The sequence below is a fragment of the Euprymna scolopes genome, chromosome 2 (genome assembly GCF_053919585.1).
Source record: "Euprymna scolopes isolate OS-2025 chromosome 2, ASM5391958v1, whole genome shotgun sequence".
NCBI lineage: Eukaryota > Metazoa > Mollusca > Cephalopoda > Sepiida > Sepiolidae > Euprymna > Euprymna scolopes.
In genome coordinates this window covers 74123346-74145805 of record NC_136483.1, presented here as the reverse complement: position 1 = coordinate 74145805, position 22460 = coordinate 74123346, and the positions used below count along the sequence as shown (strand labels likewise).

Here is a 22460-nt window from a genome sequence, read left to right as displayed (position 1 = left end):
TCAGGAATTATTCCGCTTTTGAGTTTTGTAAGTGTGAAATTCGGTGAATATGTTAAGTAAAATAATTAATTTAAGTTAAGCAAGACAGAAATTTTTTTTAATATTTATACGAAAAAAACAATTTAAAATATTTGATACATAAATTAACAATCTTTTTTAGCGAGCCGAATAATGCATGACCATTATTAAACAGGGAATGCATTGAAGAATCGATACAAAAAATCGATAAATATTGTGCCCTTTGTGTTAAAAATATCATTATTTTTTCGATCCCGTTTGAAAACGTTTGCCGCCTTTCGACTACGGTGGACCAAGGCGCTAAAATGATTTGTTTATTCTGCTTTAAATTGCCCCCCCCCCATTTTGGGGAGCATGACCCCCACACACATACACATTAAAAACCAAACTCATACAAATGGTCACCCATCTGGTACTGGCCAGCCTCAGCGTTAATAATACATTGAAAGTTTCGTCACTGAAAAATATTTTTTTTTTTGGCCTGTTTGGTCTTCCGTAGTTTGCTTTTTATCAAGTACAAATGTAAACATTGTATCAAATCGACGCAAAGTAACTGGTTGCCTATATGAATAAGTGGAATTATTTGAAATCCAGGTACTTATATTATAATATTTTTGCATATTCTCAAAGAAAATCACCCTAAATCTTAGTTAGGCAAGAAATAAACGAATTAATTCTTTCAAAAACCTTCTTTTTTTAACTATTTATATACGTTTTTTGTGCAAGACAAAAAAAGTCAATTGTCAACTTTTGGGGAAAATTTAACATTTTAAATTTAATTAAAAATAGTAGAAAAAGTTTTACATTACTCTGCTTTCTATATGATAAAATTCAGTGTTTTATCTTTCTGGAAAAAAGTTATTCAGAAATAATGTAATTTCGTTTTAAAAACAACAACAATTTGATATTTCGGCCATTTTTGGCGGTGTCTACATTTAACATATTATAAGATGAAATACTTTGAAAAATTGTAGACAGAGAAGAACGGTGGAAAGTAAGACTCTTTACATGCTCTTTCTTCTTTTATAGTCTCTCCCTTCAAAAGGAGGAGAGTTAACTAAAAACAAGAAAAACAACTCCCAGCTTTGACAAAAGTTATCAACTCTCCATCCCATCTCGAAGGTTGGGAGTAGGTTAAAAGTAAACGACCTTCCCTTCCTCCAACATAGTCAGGTTTTATAATTATTTACACGAAGTGTGATATGCAAATATCATAATATCTCTGCCGATAGACATTAATACGATGTATATATATATATATATATGTGTGTGTGTGTGTGTGTGTGTGTGTGTGTGTGTGTGTGTGTGTGTGTGTTGTGTGTATTAGTGATCGGACGATTCCAATATTTTTCTCGATTCCGATACAATTACCGATTCCGAGCTAAATTTCTGATTCCGATACAATTACCGGTTCCGATTCCGATTGTTTATACATATTTTACTATAAAAATGTTATTTTGTTCCGATTATCGTAAAAACACGTGTTATATGTGCTTGTATTTTTCAAACGTAAACTCACACGTGTGATCTAGAGGTGCTCTAAAGATTTTAGTCTTACAGGAAGTTTAAATCAATAAATATATATTAGTTTATTATTGCTACAAACAGTGGAAGGTGTTTCTTCAACCAAAATCAAATCAAAAAGATAATTTAGGAAACCGGTTTTGGCATCGGAAAATAGGCTCAAATTTTTTCCGATTCCGATAACCTGAAAAGCTCTGATTCTTCCGGTTCCCGATTTCGATTAGTCGTCCTAACACTAATATATATATATATATATATATATATATATATATATATATATATATATATATAATAGAACCCCGGGATACGGCATTAACCATAAGTAACAAAATACAGTACAGTATATAATACATGTATATAACATTATATATAACACCGTAAGGCGAGTCAAATACCGTAACCAAGGGTCGGAAAACATCGTATTCCATATCGTGACCTGAAAAAATCCTATCCCAGGGCTACCGCATTTCGGGGTTCTACCGTATATAATTATATATATATATATATATATATATATATATATATATATTGGTTGCCTGTCTAGCCGCACTGTTGAGCTGTGAAACCGCGAAATAGTACTGTATGTGGATGACTATATATATATATATATATATATATATATATATATATATATATATATATATATATATATATATATATATATCAGACGTTCTAGTCCGTTAAACACGAACAATAGTTAGAGCTTTATAAAAATTGATTTATGCGAAATTGATGGTTGAATATGGTTAAATTTATGCTCATTTGTAAATTCAATACTAATCCTTATTAATCCCTATTAATCCCTTACTGTGTATTGAATGAATACTATGATATTTCAATTAAAATGAAAATGTCTCTCAGATTGACCGAGTACTTTTCAAAAGTAAATCTGATATTTTTATGACTAATCTCTATTAATCGCAAGTAATCAATAACTGTGCATTAAATTGATACTATAATACTTCTTTCGCTCCACCTTATCATAACAAAAGTGCATTCAAAATTTTAGCCGCATGGACCAACTAGTTTCCGAGAAAACATCTACAGTAAATGTGTCATTGTAGTGATTAAGCCTTATTAAACTCTACCTGCCACTCGAGCGGACATAATAATATTTAATTTACTGCACCTTATCACAACAATATCCATGCAAAATTTCAGCTATATTTTTTATTTGTTTCTGATAAAAAGTGCGACAGACAAATAAACTATGAGAAATCTATAGATATACTTTTCCTTTTATTCATAAGACCAGAAAAAATATGCGCTCTGTGTGCGCATATAGATTGCTGACATAAACTTGAAATTTCTCTTTAAATTTAGAAATATTTTGATGGTATGACGTAATATCCGGTGTAGTGATGTCATGTCCGTCTACGTTTTCTTGAGCTCGTTAACATAAAGCGGATGATTAGAATTGATATTTCATGTCTGGCTCAAAATGAGCTCATTAATTAAATACCAATGAACATATGACAATATACGTATTTTCTAATTAACTGTACTGGTCCGTTTATTTATTAATGTTCTAATCATTAGCGAATCAATAATCTTGTTCAATTTCGAATTATTGAGAAAGTTTTCTAGTGTCTTGCATGGATTTTGTTTTATCCGATTTAATATTGGCAAAATCATATTCTAGTTACTATTATCCATATTAAATAAGCAAGTATGACTTTTTAATTAATGCAATAAAAATATTTCTTTACCAAATTAGTTAATAAAATGTCCATTTAATTGGTTAGTTCTTTTCTTTTTACATTAATCAAAAGTCGATATTGCACCTTGGAATAGTTTCTACAAATTAGCTGTTTCTTTTTATATTCTTTACTTGGTACTTATGCATAATATAATGCCACCGCGTCATCGGCGGCATTTTCCAGGCAGCTAACCTAAACCGCCGGAAAGTGCTGAATGAACGCTTCGTGCGTTTTTGTGTTCGCTGAAAACGATGACCAATGTTTAAAACGCTAATAAACAGTTAATAATTAAGGACAAAAACATAATTATAATCACACATAGTTATCGTATGGTGATTTCGATGAATAAGATGTATTGATGGACGATTCGAGTATTTTTCCAATTCCATACTAAATTCTCGATTCCGATACAATTGCCGATTTTGATTCCGATTCTTTATAAATATTTAAATATAAAAGTGTATTTTGTCCCGATTACTGTAAAACATATGTTAAATGTGCCTCTGTTTATTCAAACGTAAAAACACACTTGTGATCGGGTGATCTAGAGATTTTAGTCCTACTGGAAGTTTTAATCAATAAATATTTATTATTTTATTATTACTGCAAGCAGTTGAAGATGTTTCTTAAACCAAAATCAAATAAAAAAGATAAGAATCGGTTTTGGCATTGGAAAATAGGCTCAAATTTCTCCAATTCCGATACCTCAAAAAGCTCTGATTTTTTCGTTTCCCGATTCCGATTCCGAATAATCGTCCCAACACTAATAAGAAGTTACTTTTACAGTTTACGGACTGTGCTGAAATAATAATGGAATTATTTAGGAACGCATTTTTAACATATAAAAAGAAGCTTTTTAAACTATTCTGTACTTTCACCTAACAATTTTATAAAAAAAGATAAACAAAAGATATCGTGTGCTGTAATTTCTTTGGCTAAGCTTTTCGCATCTTCCGATTATTTACGTAACTTGGTCGGAATATGTCTACGACGAAGCATCCCCTATTCTGCATAAGTACCCTTTACTTTAAGTTGACTTTGTATTGACCAATCAACTGTTGACCCACAGTATTTTAACCAATCAAATGAAAATTCAACTACTGCTTCTTTACAGGCGTTGGTTCAAACTATGCTTTTACTATGTTATGGATTTTTTGCTGATTCGTGCAGCTAATTCAATTTGATAAACAATGCATTGAATTCCGGTCGGTGAATTGGTCATTAAAATAAAGTTGATCACGCAATAGCTTTGCTAATACGAATCCGATACTTTTACCAATGCACCAGTTAAAGTCACACATATATAACGAATACATTCACTTAATCGACGTAATCACGTTAACACACCGGTTCCCATTAGATTATCGAAGTTAAGCGATGTTGAGCTGGGTCAGTACTAAAATGGGTGACCTTTTGGGAATACCAGGTGTTGTACGCGCTCTCCACTAATTTTTTCATTGTTTGCAGTCGTCCCGGACTTTTCATTGCCAGCAGAATCAAACAGCGCCGATTCAGGAGAGGTGTTGCTAGAGATTACACAACCTTTGCTTCACAATTACAGGCGAAACCACATTTTATGAAGGATACGCATTGTCTCTCATCATGATTGAATTGAGATCATGATTAACTCACTGTTAAACAAAGATGAAATTCTTGCTTTACGATAGAGAAATTACAAGTCACCTATTGCACTTGTAATTCTCTTTCTCTCTCTCTCTTTATATATATATATATATATATATATATATATATATATATATATATATATATATATATATATATATATATATATATGAGGAACTTTGTATGTGTGTCTATGTGCGTGAGTTCGTTTTCTATGAACTTGAAAAGGGCTGGACCGATTTTTATGAGATTTCGCACAAAGGTACTCTATGTGACTGGCAGTGTTCTTAGATAGGTTTTGCTACGGAATATCTTCGATAAGTATCGATAACCGCTAATTGAAATAATTTGTATGAAAGAAGGAACAGGCGATTTTGAATAAAGTTAACACATTATACAACGTAACATCACAAACGCATTTGAAAAGTTTTATTACCACATATGCTGCAAGACCTGAGATATAACACCAAGAGTAGGTTCTTTGATATGACAGGGGCGTGTTCGAAATGAATGTTTCTGTTTAAAGCACACTTGCCACATGATTTTAAACTATCACTTCACAACCAATAAAGCCATATATATATATATATATATATATATATATATATATATATATATATATATATATATATATATATATATATATATACCGAACTATATTAAAACTAGCGGTTGTCACATGTCAACATTGTTACGTTGGGTGTTGTACCGTTCGTCTGGACCCATCTGGTTGATTCGGGAATAAATTTAGTTTAAAAAACCGTTCCAGACTAAAAGGTGTCAAGTGTTGGCAGGGGACGATTGGAGATTGCTTCCTCTCTCCTGCCAAAACTCGTTTGGTAAGGCACAACTCGGGAACGGGAAGAGCGGTTTGCTCCGAGAAAAGGAGTGGATTGTTGTAGCGGATAAGAAAGCAAACGAAGTAAAATAAGACAAGAAAAGTTGGTAAACAATTAAAATAATGAAGCCGAAAAACGACAATACGAAAGCGAAAAAAAGAAAGATTGAAGAAAAGGTAGCGGTTGATAGTGAAATAAAAGAAAAGAGACAAAAACAGAAAGAAAGAGAAATTAGGGAGAGGAGGAGGACGAGCAAGAAATAAAGAAAACGTATTTATTTGAATAAAAAGAAATAGAAAATATTGTGCACACGCATTCTCTCTCTCTCTTTCTCTCTCTCTCTATCTATCTCTATCTATCTATCTATCTATCTATCTATCTTTGTCACCCTCTGGGAATACTGTGTAGTTTACTTTTCCTAAGCATATTTTATACTATTAATAAGATTTACTCATATATTGAGTATTATTTAATTTGAAACATTGTGTGCTATAAATATATTTTACTTTAATGCTCCACATATATTGACCGTTGTTTAAATTAATCTTGAAACTATATATATATATATATATATATATGTGTGTGTGTGTGTGTGTGTGTGTTTGTGTGTGTGTGTGCGTGCGTGTATGTATATATACACACACACACACATATATATATATACACATATATATATACATATATATATATAATATTAAATGAAATATGAGGAATTTAAGTTTTATATATAACTTCGTTATATCATCAGAATAAAAAGGAACTGTTGAGAGGAAAATGAAAAAAAAAAGTCTTCAGGTCATGCCATTTCGAAGCTAAAAGAATAGAAAAACCAGAATTGTACAAAATACAAATATAGAAAAAAAACTGGTTTTGTGATATTTAGGTATGAAATAATAATGAAGAAAGAGGATAATATGGTAAAAAATATTAAAAGTAGGTACAACATATAAGGGTAAATCATTTAAGCGTGTACCTACATTTAATTATTTTATTAATATAATATAGTTACATATAACGTTTATTCCCCATCTTTCATTTTATATTATTGGTTGCTCCCCTTAATAGTGTTGAGCTTTTCTTATCTTGATAAGTTTTGCTTTGTAAACGATTTACTCTTTGATAACATATATAATATCTTACAATCGAGAAACACACTGACACACGAGAAGCGCGAATATATCTTATTAATAAAAATATTAGCAAAAAAATTGTTCAATTAGTTAAGGTCTATTTTTCTTAAATCTGTCTTAATAATAACTTTCCAGATCGAGACATGATTTTCTCTGTGAAATAATTGACTCTATATTCTGTGTCACTATACATTAAGCCAATCACGCGCCCTCCTGAATAGAAGAAGGAAAACCAGAAAAAAATGAAAAATAAAAGTATCCCCCCACCCCATCCCACAAAAAAGGATTTTAATGAACGTCGAATAGAAAAAATATTTGAATTCAGAATTCCTAAAATTTTCGGAAATCTTTTAATCAAATGAAATAAGATTTTCATCGAATGAACGAAGGCAGAAATTTGGCAAAAAAAAAAAATGACGGGATGAGGGTTGGTTGTTGGTTGGGTGGTTGTTTTATTTGGCGGTGGTGGGAGGATGTTAATGTACCCGAATATTTTTCAAATATTTTAAAGTAAGTGATGTTGGGGATGGGGGGGATTCAAATTCAAGAATGCGTAGAAAAAGATAGATTTTAAAAATTATGTGCGAAATTTATGGCGATGGCTCGTTGGGTGGTTCTACTCTTTTATGATGGTTTGCAAATTTAGAAACGAGAAACTTGAGTTTGGAAGCTGACCATTGTCGTTGGAGACCTTCGGCTTCTGCTTTCTTGATCAAAGCTTCAATATAGGAAAGGTAAACATTGGAATATTGACATTACTTTAGGGTTGTAGTTTTATCATTTCCATTCTATATATATTTATATATATATACTAGCATGGGTGCCCGGCGTTGCTCGAATAGTTGGAGGTGTATGTTGAGCAAAAAAAAAAGCGGTCAATTTTTTTAACTTTGACCCCTATTATGACCCCTTAACATTTATTGTTTTGGGCTCAAATCAAGTTATTAAGTTAGAACCATGTCCAAGGAACCTATATCTAAAATTTCAAGTGTTTAGACCAAAAATTGTCGGAGGAGTTTGGTAGAGTTCTCAAAGGTCAAATCGTTGAATATTTTGAGTATTGAATGCCATGGTGTTTAAATTCATTGTTTTTAAACCCACCAAGTAATACCAAGGTTTTTCTAGAAGTAATTGAGGACACTGTACACCATGCTCCAAATGTTCAAGCCCTTAGTAAAATCTCTGTTCTTTTTTATTTTATCAGTTATAATTCATGAATGAAATTAAGTAAAACGTCGGATTTTCTTTTCATGTATGTCGAGCGCGAACACAGACGAACTTTTATCAAAATTAAATATACTTATCTACGTGCTGGATTATATAGTTTCAGAGTATATATATATGTTTATAGAGGTCTATCTCTAAAATTCTAGGAGTTCGTGAACCAAGAAACAAACAGACAGGAACTACTTGATAGAAATCCACCATTTGCGGAAATTATATTCTAACGCACAAGGACAAGAATGTTATGACGTCAACTTCTGAATCAAACGGGATTTAATAACGCCAAAAGCTTTAAAATAAACGGATTTTTAGCAAAAGAAAAACACGGAATACAAAAATTAAACAGAAGTTATTGAAACGTGTGCATGTGTAATTAATGGGCGAAGATCGGTAGGGTCACCCGTAATTATAGTTATTTGCGGATAACACAGGACAGAGGTTGGGGTACCAGCCGCGGGGCCACCCGTATATGACATTGAAACACAGAAAGGGAGGCTCGGGTGCTTTGACAGTCAATCTAGGGTATATTTCATTGTAACTGGGTCCTAACATCGGAAGAGAGGCGTGCAAAACTGGGCTATACAATTCGCCCGCACGAATTCAACATCGCCCCAAGAGGGTTAATATTAGGATATGAAACGTGGCCGACATAAGTCGAATCGTATTCTGTGTGAATATCAAAATAATTGGTGGGTGTTTTGTGCAAACGTCAAAAGGAACATGAAGGCTAGGCAACAATAATGGCGTGTTTGTTTAAGTTTACCTGAATACGACCATATTTACGCTTAGAATGGCATAAGTAAAAGTTATAGTAACTAGTTATATCAACAGCTAATCTATCTATCTATCAATCTATCTATCTATCTATCTATCTATCTATCTATGTTAGTTCTTTGCTTAGTTAGTCCGTACGTTACGATTTGAAAAAAGGCCAAATACAATTTTTGAAGGCACAACTGCTTAAAAAAAGGCCAAATTTGCGAAAGTTGGTTTTCAAAAGGCCAATCGGACAACCCTAGACAAACAATATCCGAGTGACCTTCCTTTGATGTAGCCTCGTTTTCGAATATCTATAATATAATATAGTAATATATGACCATCGTTGTAATGGTGTGAGTAAATAATTCGTAATAATTTCGACGTGCACCGAAGAAAGAAGTCAGCAAAACGTTACGTAAAAAGAGATATTCGAAAGAAACAGGACAAAATTTTCTGCCAAGAGGTACTAGACAGAAAGATTAAAATAAAGATGGCCTCTTACAATGCGATTTCATTATTTGTATTAAACTATGTAGTACAATATTACTTTCTGAGTATTTATTAGTATTTAGTAATTTACTTCATTTATGCCAGTTCTATAGTTAACATATAATGGACACTATTTTAATAGAAATGTTAATAAACTCATATTGTCTGCGTGTTATTGGTATTTCTGTTTAAAGAACATATTGTTGGCGCTATCTATAAAAATATCAGCTTTATCAAAACATATTTGTTGATTAAATATATTTCTCATTACGTTAAATTTCCACAGGTTCTGCTAGTATATTAACATATCTATTTGCTTATTTATCGTATGTGTTTGGATTTCTTCTTTTTTTTTTTCGTGACAACGTAACTTACATTGAATTATTATTTTGTTTAATTTACGGTGGTTGAAATATTTATTGAAAAAAAAAAAGACATTACGTATTATTTGGATTGTTCGGACTATTGTTCTCCTCTCGAGTGCATTCGCATAATGTTTCAGTCTATATAACTTTCAGCCTTCTGCAGAAGTAGCTTGCCTAACTCAGGAATCTTTCTGTCGAACTCAGGGAAATCCGCGCGGAATTTCATACCGAATCCTTTAATCCGTGTGGAATAGTAGATTACGTATTTGGTAAAATACAGTTGTAAGTTACACGCTTATGGAGTTTGACGATTCAATACTCAGTACGATCAATATTAAAAATACAATTACAAATTAATTAGTACTCCTGCCTCGTCATGGCTGATGGAATGAGAGCATGTTAAACCAGTGGATTAAAAGGATTCCGTGCGAGATCGGTGCAGAAAAATTCAATAGAAAAATTCCTCGATTTCGACAGAATATTCCTGAAGAAAGTTAGGGGTCACATCGGCTGAAATGTTCTGCGAATAACACTCACAATAAAAACGGTAGTCCGAATAATCCAAATAATACAAATTATACAGCCTCGTCTAAAAAATTCAGAAACATTAAAAATTGTGTTATTGTAATTTCAAATATCATTTTCTTTTATCATTAAATTTCTTAAAGATTACGGTCACTTCCGATTTTTGAAAAGTTTCCCAGTGTTAAAAGTTTTTTTTTTTTTTTTTTTTTTACCAGTAGTGCACTTAAACTAACCAGAAGTCTATTTGTGTTATATTTTTCGTAAGAGTTATAGTAGGGAAATTAAGAGACAATTTAAAGTTCAATGATTTTTCAAACCAAATTTTATGGTAATTCAAAACAAGTCCAGTAAAATACTGACACAATAGAAAACATTAAATAACGAAACATTTATTGAATTAATTTAAATTTTTTAAAAAATTGCTACATGAGCAACAATATTTCTAAATAAATATTTCTAAATAAATATTTCTAAATAACTATTTATTTAACTTCACTTATAAAATGTAACATTCGCTATTTAAAAATAAGTTATTTAAAAATAAATAGTTTTTAATGTACGAAAGATATATGACATTAAGTTTGCAATATTACGAAAAACTTGGATTGTCTCCCCAATTTCCCACAAGAACTTTTCCGAAAACATCTGGTTAACTAAATTGCACTAGTACCATTTTTGTGTTACTTGACTTCCTATTGCACTATTATTTGTAACTATTTTTTTTTCTTCAAATTTGTTTATTTACAAAATAGAGAAAATTGTAGAATGCCAATTAGTTTCAAATAACAATCAATGATAGTTAATTAATTAAATGTCATTTTGAATTAAGACAGTAATTTGTAACGCCACCTATCAAATGTTAATGTTATTTATAACAAGATATTTTGCCATTTCTTTTGTACATATTGTTAATCACAAGTTCCATTTTTTTTTCATTTGCTTTTCTTTCTATCTTTGATCTATTTCCGGTGTTTATCTTTTTATTCATCAAAGCAATCAAATGTTTACCGCATTTTTTTTTTATTATTATCATTATTATTATTATTATTATTATTATTATTATTATTATTATTATTATTTATCTTTATGTGTAAAGTTTAAAGATCGCGGTCAGAAAAGAACACGAGACAAATTCTCAATAGGCATTAAAAATAGTTTTATGTTGTTGTTGATTTGTTAAATATTACTAAATGAGGAATCATTTCCACTTAGAATCCATTTAGTATGATGCGTATAAAATTGGGAATGTTTGCTTGAAATGTGTCTACATTATCTGAATAAGCTTCATCAAAACAAAATGGCCACCCGATGTCATCTCTTCTCTATATAAATAGAATGAACTCATTTTTCCCGTCTGATTTTGACATTAATAGGATTAAAAATCAAGATATTTCATGCAAATATAATATGCACAAACGGCAGAACAATATCTGAGGTGTGTTATAGGCTTATTATTTCTCAAATTCCTCGATAATCTTAGATTTCTATACTTTTTCTGCTGAGAAGTCACGGCCAAAATCGGTTAAGATCAATGGAAGTGGTAAAATATTTTCTCTCTAATAAATTCCTCCTCTCCCCCTGCCACCACTTAACACCGTTTGGGGATCGTTCACAAGGAACAGTTGAGAAGAGAACACCGGTTTGGCTTCGTACTTCTTTCATATGAAGTTATTTAAAATCACTAAACTAAGATGCAGTGCTCTGTGGCGTAGTGGTTAGCGTGCTGGACAATTCACATTATATTTTCACATTCGCGCCGACCTACTGTAGTCGTTTTTTTTTTTTTTCCTAAACAACTGGAATGGACTTTCTTGGTGACCGAACTGTTAACTTTGCAGATGTTTTTTTTTTTTTTTTTTTTTTCACACTTTATTTTCCTACTTTTACTCATGACTCGTGGTTTGATCCTTCCTACTTACCTACCATAACATTTTTTAAAACTCCCCCCCCGTCCCGGAAACAAACACTCGGGCAACGCCGGGTACCCCCGCTAGTGTTTATATAAAATCGAAACTCGAATTGATTCCTAATTTAATAATATTTATTTTTAATAATATAAATTAATAATATTAAACAAGAGCAACAACATAAACGATTTTTTAATGATTGTAGTTAAATTTTCTAGCGTTCTTCTCTGATCGCGATCTTTGAACATGTCTATTTAATTATATTATTTACTTATTTTATTCTATTTAGTCATTTACTTAGTAATTAAATTTTCAACATTTAAAAGAAGTAAATCGGAAAAAAAAATTTATACAAATGTTTCTGATTTCTTCTTTTTTTGTTTGTGAAGATTAATAATTTGTATTATTTTAATTATTTAGACTACTGTTTTTATTTTCAATGTTATTCTCACAATCGTGGTGTAGGGACTCGGGGCATAACGGATAAAGTACTAAGTAAGATTCAGTTCAAAGTGATACTCTTCTGGAGGTTTAATGTTCAATCCTCCATGTGGGCGAGAATTGTAAGAATACAATTAGGAATTACTTCTACTGGTTATGGTTAACAGAACGAGACCATGCTCCCCCGCGGATTGAATAAAGGGTTCGTTTAGAATTTCGCATAGATTTCTGAGTTCGATAAAAAGATTCTCACGTTCAACAAAATACGCCTAAAGGAGATCGAAGATTACATCCACCGAAAAAGACGAAAACGATACTTCGAATAATTCATTAGAAACACCTGTATACTTTTGCCCCAGAATGGTTTTGATTTAATTCTATACTGTCCAAGCGCACATACGCTACAACGTTTACTGCAGGCAAATTTATCAAGACAAACGACTTCCTGTTTTGAAAGTTGGTCGCACTAAACAGTGTAGTGTATGCTGAAGACCCCGACGAAAATGTTTGTCACTACATAAGAATATCTGAAAACTGGTTATTCCCATTGAAATATTTTTATTTACAGAAACTTTTTTATAAATAAATTAAATATTTATTTACAGAAATTATTAATACTAAAAGTAATTTTTAATAAAAAATGATAATAATAATTGGCGGAAGTCATATAATTTCCTTGACTTTGATTTTAGCCTTCCCGTTTTAGGATGCTACTCCATCACTCCCTCATCATCAGAGTACCTCTCTTCGTTATCTAACAAAAATATTTCGGGAAAAGATACCCTCTTCAAACGTTACTATGTCGTCCAACTGAGATCTTGTTGGGCACAGCAAAACAGCATTGCAGCCAGCCTTGTACTCTAAAAAATTTAAGTTGAATGAAATAGTAACACCGGGGGAGGAGTATCGTTTCATGAAATATTGTGATATACATAAATTTAAATAAATTAAAATAAATTAAATAAAATTAGATTAAATTAAAATAAATAAATGAAAAAGAAGATTAATAGTGAATGTTTGTCCAACAATATGAAAGTTCATAAATAATAAATTAAATTAAATAAACGTACTGGAAAAGGTGTGTATTTTATCCAAAAATAATTATCTTCAAAGTAAACACATATCCAGAGGATGATATTGCTGAATAAAATATAGTCGAGTTCAGGTAGGCTACTTTCAAATCCGGAAGTCGTTTGGCTGTGTAAATATGCGCTTATGCTGAAATCTTAAATATCATCTTGTTATTGTTGCATCTTCTTATCTGTATTCCGTTTTTTTTTCTTCTTCTTCTTCTTCTTCTTAGGCGGATGTTCCCCACCCTGAAAGTTAGCCTGGAAGGTTTGGACCCACACACTAAGTACATTCTCCTGATTGACGTACTTCCGGTCGATGACTGTCGCTACAAATACCACAATTCCGAGTGGGTGGTCACTGGGAAGGCCGAACCTCACATGCCGGGTCGCCTCTACGTCCACCCGGATTCTCCAGCCTCAGGGGCGCACTGGATGAAACAGCCAGTTTCCTTTCACAAGCTAAAACTAACCAACAACAACCTGGATCAAAATGGACACGTGAGTAGTAGACATTTCATTCTTAAACATTTTTACTGAAAAGATATCAGTGCCATTTTCATTTTTAATCACTAAGTGTTCTCATCCGAAGTAGTATCAGTGTTCGCTCACTGGAAACAAAACGTTGTCTTCCCAGCAGTTTGGGTGACAAGATGTCTCTCCAGATTTTCGGTACTCTCCGCTTTTTTTCAATAACCTTTATGAACCGCAAGGGCCCGTGACGTAATGGATAAAGTGCTTGGTTAAATTCAGTTTTAAGTTACACTTACACTCTTCTGAAGGTTGAAAGTTTAATCTTGAGTGCAGGCGATATTCAAAATACAATTATAAATTAAGACTTCTACCTAGTCATAGCTGACGAAACGAGAGCATGCTATCCCCGTAGGTTAAATAAAAAAAAATTCCGTGCAGATTCCCGAGTTCGACAGAAGAAGGTCGAAGATTACATCAATCCAAACGTTCTGCGAATAACGCCCAAAATGAAAACAGTAGTCCGAATAATCCAAATAATACGTTATAAATCAGTTTGCGTCATCACAACAGCTGTCTACCATTGATTTCTCGCTGTTGGCTTCTTCTACGTAGTATACTTATTCTTATTATTTTAGTAGTAGTAGTAGTAGTAGTAGTAGTAGTTCTTATTCACTAATATTATGCACACCAGTCATCATCAGTATTCGCTTACTGATTTTTAATTGATTAAAATGAAGAGTGTTCTCTATAATCTGAGTAACAATAAGTTTTCCCGGATTTCCAATAATCTTCACATGTTTTGATTACTGTTGAAAATCATTTTGCCCTCGCAACAGCTGTTTACCAATAAATTTTAACTGATAATGGCCATTGGCTTTTTTTGTGGAATTTAATTCACAATAAGCCTCTTTAAGATACCAGTTTTCTTCGTGCCTTTTCTGTGATATTATGGACGTTGATCTCTTTTCTTGGTCTTTCCATTTTCCCAGACTCTCTATTATCATTTTTGTGGTACCGACCGATGCTTCTACAAATCATTTTTTGTTGAATGGTGTAAGGGGAGTTAGATTATAGAATATTATTTTATTTATTATGCATTTTTATTTATTATAAACATTTATCGCATTTAATCTTGCAACTTCCCTATTTCTAAACATTATAATTCTTGTTATTGTTTTTATCGAGCCAGAAGTCAAAGAGAATATAAACCCCTGTTCGTGTGGAGGGGGGTTGGTTAAACTGGTGTAGTGGATAGAGAGGGAGAGGTGCAACAGAGAGGAAACAGAAAGGCGCCAATTATTATGAGGAGTTAATCATTTGCAATGATGATGTGAACGCCATTTTGTTTGGACTGATAAGGGATTTTATTCGAAATATTCGATCAGTATCGAATTAATGAAATATTCGGGATAGGGGGAGGCTGAACATGAATTCGAGATAAGGTTTCGAGAGACCCATCTGTGCCCCTTCTCCCCGCGACAGGTGCGTGTAAATGAGGGCTGCCGAGTTTTGCAATCCACGAGAAGATTTGTGTCAATAAAAGGGGTTCGTTAGGATGAAAAGAAAGAAAGAATGAAAGAAACATTAAAACAGAGAAAAATATATAGATGCATAGAGAAATCAGAAGGATATATATATATATATATATATATATATAGAGAGAGAGAGAGAGAGAGAGAGAGAGAGAGAGAGAGAGGGGGGGAGAGCGAAGGAGTGAATAAGAAAGCGAGAAAGAGAGTAGAAAAGAATAAGAATGAATGATAAAAAGAGAAAAGGGGTGGAGGAGAAAGGAAGGAGAGAAAGGGGTGAAAGGGGGAGATAAAAAGAAGAAATGGGAGTGAAAATAGATAAAAACTTAAGTGGAAATAGAATGGGAAATACATAGGAGAGAGAAATAGAAAAGGAACACAGACAGAGAAAAATATAGGGAAAAGAGAAAGAGTGGGTGCAAGGACACAAAGATATAAAAATGAAGAAAGAGAGGAGGAAGAGAGAAAAGAAACTGTGACGGAAAGATGAAAAGAGCAAAGAGGAATAGAAGAGAAAATGTGTAAAGGAGGGATGAGGGGGAAATAGAGCGAATGTGATAAGAAAACTACGAATAGAGAAACCATTAAAGAAAATGTAAGAATAGGTAGTAAGAGGAGAATAGAAAGTAAAAAAGAAGAAAACTAGAAAACGGGAACCAAGAATGTAAAGAAAGGAAAAAAGACGGAAAAAAGTTAAAGATAAATAAAGATAAACAGCGAGATTGAGAGTAAAAAAATAAACAGTGGAATTGGTTAAAAGATTAAAGGGGTAAATAAAAAGAAAATAAAAGATAATGGGTTTAAATTAGTAAAATAAGGAGAAAAAAATAACAAGAATCGAAATTCAAGAATTGGGATCGCAGGCGTAAATGAAAAAAAAATAATGAAAATTAAGACGACTTTTTTTTGTATTAACCCACAATTCATTGCACATGTTTCGGTTTATCATTTTTTTTTTATTATTTGTTTGCATTATGCGCATCTTTTAATTGTTTATTTCACTTTGTAGTTCTTATTTTTCTTCTCCTCCTGCATTTTCGACATTTGTTTTCGTTTTCCAAGTTATTTGTGCATGTTATAAGCGACCGTTTCGCTTTGGATGTTATCTTTCACGTCACTAATAGGGTATACCGGAAAATATGTTTATAGACTTATGGCAAGATAAAATATGTCGTAATTTTTTTATGTTTTTACTTTTTTTTCTTCTTTCAAGCTTTTTTTATTATCTGCGACATTTCCTGAGACACGCAATTACACCCTCAGCATACATGATATAGCCGTAATTAGTAGCACGCACTACACCATGGAAGATACACATTTGGGTGTTTCCAATAAACTATTTTTTTAATGAATAAAAGATATATGATGATTCACACGGGTTACATTGTATAAGTATTAGACAGCCGCTATCATTATTTATTCCAGCTTTATTTTATTAAAAAAACTGTAAACTATGACATTATTTTGCATTGGTAATATAAAGACAAAGAAAATTATTATTTATGCTATTATTAAAACAAAGAAAATTATTACTATGCTATTATTAAGACAAAGAAAATTATTATTATTTATGCTATTATTAAAACAAAGAAAATTATTACTATGATATTATTAAGACAAAGAAAATTATTATTATTTATGCTATTATTAAAACAAAGAAAATTATTACTATGATATTATTAAGACAAAGAAAATTATTATTATTTATGCTATTATTAAAACAAAGAAAATTATTACTATGCTATTATTAAGACAAAGAAAATTATTATTATTTATGCTATTATTAAAACAAAGAAAATTATTACTATGTGTGGTGAATAATACATAGCTTACCTGAGTGTAGCTGCCGGAGATGAGGATGGTCTTCCAACAATCAAGAAGAACAATAGCCTTTTGGTTATTTATACTAATAGAGTAAGGTAAATTGTTATAAAAACCTTCCTCCTTTGTGAAGAGTCACTTATTATTTTTTTTAATGTTACTGTGGTTACAAGACCTGAGAAGAAGGTCGCGAAGAAGATTGTATTTTTTTCGCACCCTCACTTCAGGTTAGCTACTCTTAGTTATATGACTTTTTTTTTCCCCACATATGCTATTATTAAAACAAAGAAAATTATTATTATGCTATTATTAAAACAAAGAAAATTATTATTATGCTATTATTAAAACAAAGAAAATTATTATTATGCTATTATTAAAACAAAGAAAATTATTATTATGCTATTATTAAGACAAAGAAAATTATTATTATTTATGCTATTATTAAAACAAAGAAAATTATTATTATGCTATTATTAAAACAAAGAAAATTATTATTATGCTATTATTAAAACAAAGAAAATTATTATTATGCTATTATTAAAACAAAGAAAATTATTATTATGCTATTATTAAGACAAAGAAAATTATTATTATGCTATCTAATTTGCATGCAATGTTGTAATGTAAAAATATATTTCTGACAATGAAGCTGCACTGAGGACTCTGTATTTCATTCTCATAGGGAATCGTCAGGCTAAAATTACATTAATGACACTTTGACTATGCTGATTAATTACAGCTAATATATAATAATAATGATGAAATCCATATATATGTGTGCGTGTTGTTTTAGTAAAATATGTTTTCAATTATAATTAACTCTTTGTGCCAACCAATCCTTTTTATTTAGAATATATGTTAAATACAACAGCAGAGCATATATAAAAGAATAACAGTATAGTTATATTCTAAGATCCAAATATTTATTTTTCATGCAAATGTTGAACAAAGATGGCTGCCAGAACAAACACGCGATGTTGAGTCTTCTATGAACTTTTTATGAACGGCATCATAGTGTCATACATTTTTTCTATCTAAGCAAAAAACTTCTAATTTTCCTGAAGAGTATATGCACGAAAGAGACGGTATTGACGCAATAATAACCGTTTGCTCCTGCATAACTATACGGATCTGTAAAATTGTACTGAAATTTTTATATGCCGCAGGAACTGTTTTGCATGAAAAATAGATATTTGGATCTTGGAATATAACTATACTGTTATTCATATATATATATATATATATATATATATATATATATATATATATATATATATATTTATATACACACACACACGCACACACATATATGTGTGTGTGTGCGCGCGCGTGTGCCTGTGTGTGTTTGTGTGCGTGTGCATGTGCATGTGTATGTGTGTGTGCACTGTTCAAAATCAAAAAATCAAAATAGAACCGAATCAAGATATCGGATAGATCTATGTAATAAACGATAATAAAAATGTTATTAGCATAATAATTTATTGCGGTTTCACATTATCACCTATTATCACAGGTGTCCTTGTCACGGTGAATCTCAGCTAAAAATAACGAAAGAAAGTAAGTGTATTAAATACAAATCTATCATGTTCTGGTGGTTGGAATTTCAATGTGTCTGTATGCATTCTGGTGGATTTAATTTCGTAATCAAATAATTTTCTTAAAAATAGCATTAATAAATTTTCACGTTATTTCACACTTGTATTTTTGATTTCTATAAATACTCGATAAGGAGTAAAGAAAAAGTTTAACCTATTCTTTAAACGACCGTTTTTTTTGTTGTGTGTGTGTGTGTGTGTGTGTGTGTGTGTGTGTGTGTGTGTGTGTGTGTGTGTGTGTGTGTGTGTGGAGCTAATAGTAAATACCCACAAAACAACAAACACCCACAAAATTGGTATATTCTTGATTGGTTTTGCCCCGGATGAATAATATCTTTTATTCATTTTTTTTAGGTTAACTGGGGCGGGTTTCGTTAGAAGAGAGGTTTGTTTTTTCAGCCATTTCAAATTATATCTCATATTTAAAGGAAAGGTGAATGCAATATTATTTTCAATACATCAAATCAGTGAGACCGAAGAATGAAGAAAATGTTAAAAATGGCGGAAACTAGGGGGGGGGAACGATAGATAGACAACTAGAGAGAGATAGAGAAATAGAAGTTTTGATGTAAAGATGTTACACATAGTATTTAACATCTGTTTACTTTTATATTGCCTGAACAACGCTGGGTAGCTCTGCTATATAAAAGAGAAGTGAATGAGATATTGTTTTCTATATATTAAAAGAAAAGAGAAGAGTAGGCTGGGAGGAGGTTATAGAAAGGTGGGTGAATTTTAATATAAAGATGTTACATGAACCTTTTAAATTATTCTATTTTTTATGGCGCCGGGCAACGCCGGGTAGCCCTGCTAATAAATTACAAACCCCTTTAAGGCGATAAACCACATACACACAGACATGGAAAAAGTTGTCTGATAATTTTATTAATATAGTTATTATTTAGTAATTATTATTTTCGCTTTTTATTGTTGCTAATATTAGTATTGTTCTATAAATGTTATTTAGTATATCTGTATTTATTTATTTATTTATTTATTTATTTGAACAGATAATCCTTAATTCAATGCACAAATACCAGCCACGGGTCCACGTTGTGCAGGCTAACGATGTTTTTACAATGCGTTGGGGATCTTTCTATACGTACGCCTTTGAGGAGACCAAATTCATAGCCGTCACCGCTTACCAAAACGAACAGGTACGTCATTCCTGAAAACAGCATAAACATAGAAATATATAGAAGTGCGATTCTCGTTGTTTCTTTTTTGTTTGTTTGTTTGTTTGTTTGTTTTCGTTTTGTTTACTAACGAACTGCTATGGGGATTTTAGGTGCCTGGTGCGAACGCAGACCCCACGATATCATTGTACACCCTATTAATAAAAACACAAACTCATTTAACTACCATGGGAGTTTAGTTTTGGAATATGAATGGTTATGGGGCTCTATATGATCGCTAGACGTTTCCGGTGTATTTGCTTTTTTTATGGAGCTTGCTGCAAACAAGGAATGAAGTCACTTTAAGATTAAAAATCAACCAAGTATGACTGATTGATTTCGACCCAGAAGACGGCAATTCTTTCTGTCTTTTGTTGGAAATATCGTTCATAGAATGGAGGACTAAAGGATAAAATAAGGAAAGCAAGAGTTGCGATGCTGCCAAAAGCAAACCCATGTTACGCTTGCGAACACATAGACCACAATATTAAATAACAATTAAACATGCTTTATCCAAGTCATCCGGGTAATATAGTTTCAGAATAGATATAAGTGACTTTGTGATACATTTCCTTTTTGTCTAACGCAGTTCACATATCATTGTATCATCTTTGATCAAATAAATGTGATATATTTCCGTTTTTTAATGAAAATTTTGTAACCGGAAATCTTCAATTTAAGTTTGGGTCATATTAGAAAACCAGAATTGGGCGCATGCGTGAATGTTTGTTTTTTCCCCCCACACGTTTCCAATGTCTATAATTGTCTATTATAATTGTCTATAATTTTTCTGTTGTTTGTTTTTCATCAATAACCCTTTATGAATTTATTTATTTATTGTAGATCACACAGTTGAAAATCGACAATAATCCATTCGCAAAGGGGTTCAGAGATAATGGAATGGGAAGAAGGTCAGTTGAAAACCAATTGCATTTTTATCTAAAGTTTTACTATAATTAACACCGTTTTGGATGACGTCATGGAATGTCAAATATTGAGTGTTTTAAAGCGAAATCAAATGTGTTGAGGAACAAACAGTTGCTTCTAATACAGAGTAACAGATATCCTAAACAAATTCTTTGACATGTACCAATATCAGTAGACACCCTTGTTTATAAAAATATGAAATGAAGGCACGACTCCAAATATTGAAAAGTATTCAAAAACACATTTTGTTTCAGAACTTTTGAAATAAGAATTGATAATTTGAACTACTATTTGCGTCTTATACGGCATAATCATATTGACACACCGGTTCTCGTTAGATCACCGAAGTTTAGCAATGTTGAGTCTGGTCAGTGCCAGATGGGTTACCATTTCGGAATATCAGGTGCTGTATATGTAGAAAGACGTCACCATCTCCCTTCAGGAATTGCAAAAATATAACGTCTGCCTGGATCGGGATATACATGCGACTAGGAACCGCTTTTGAACTTGATATTCCTATGAAACTTCTTCCTTAAGGAGAAGCCGGTTTAACGCACCTAGGGTGAATGCTGCTGGTATACATACATACATACATACATACATACATACATACATACATACTCGCGTTTTGTTTGTCATATTCGTAACATTTTAGTCGGTGCAATCTTACACACACAAACACACACACACACACACACGCGCACACACACACACGCACATATATATATATATATATATATATATTCTTATTCACTACAAGCAAGGCCTATTGTCACTTGAACGTGAGGATACTAACTGGGATCACGTCTACAAGGAACTATGTAGGAACTGGACAGCAAGATATCTGTTCGCGTTACATTTAAATTTCTGTATGTTAGTACAGTTAGGGAAGCAAGACACAAGGATGGAATTCCAACGTCTGGCAGTCCAAGGGACGAAACTATTAGGGTAGAAGGCGTTTCATCATCTAGGAACCTGAACAGTGAAAGGATGGGGATTTTGTTACTTGTCCGGTTAGTTGAGATTATACACGAGAATAAGGATGGGGGGGGGTCATAAGTGCTATGAGTTTTATTAATACTCAGAAAAACAAGCATAGGGATGCAACATTGCAACGATGAGACAGGGGTTGGAGCTTGTCCGATAATGCGGGACCTATTAGATTGGAGACTCTTTTGAACCCCGTCCAAATGGGATAGACTAGTGCTAGATGCATCAGCCCAGATGTGACAACAATACTTCTTGCATGTTTGAATGGTGTCTTTATAGATATGTAGGATATTCTCAAGTGTGAGTAATTTTCTAGCACGGTAGGTGGAGCCCAC

The 22460-nt window shown here is 32.1% G+C and overlaps 1 protein-coding gene across 3 annotated transcripts in view; it reads left to right on the top strand.

Moving 5' to 3' along the window:
• Positions 1–22460, top strand: part of LOC145241504 (uncharacterized) — a 338516-nt gene that overhangs the window by 300530 nt on the left and 15526 nt on the right. For all 3 annotated transcript variants that reach the window (XM_080104537.1, XM_080104547.1, XM_080104555.1), the window contains 3 exons: positions 13848–14115; positions 20044–20190; positions 21052–21119. In XM_080104537.1, the coding sequence (XP_079960663.1) occupies positions 13848–14115; positions 20044–20190; positions 21052–21119 (483 nt within the window). The remainder of the gene's footprint in view (positions 1–13847; positions 14116–20043; positions 20191–21051; positions 21120–22460) is intronic.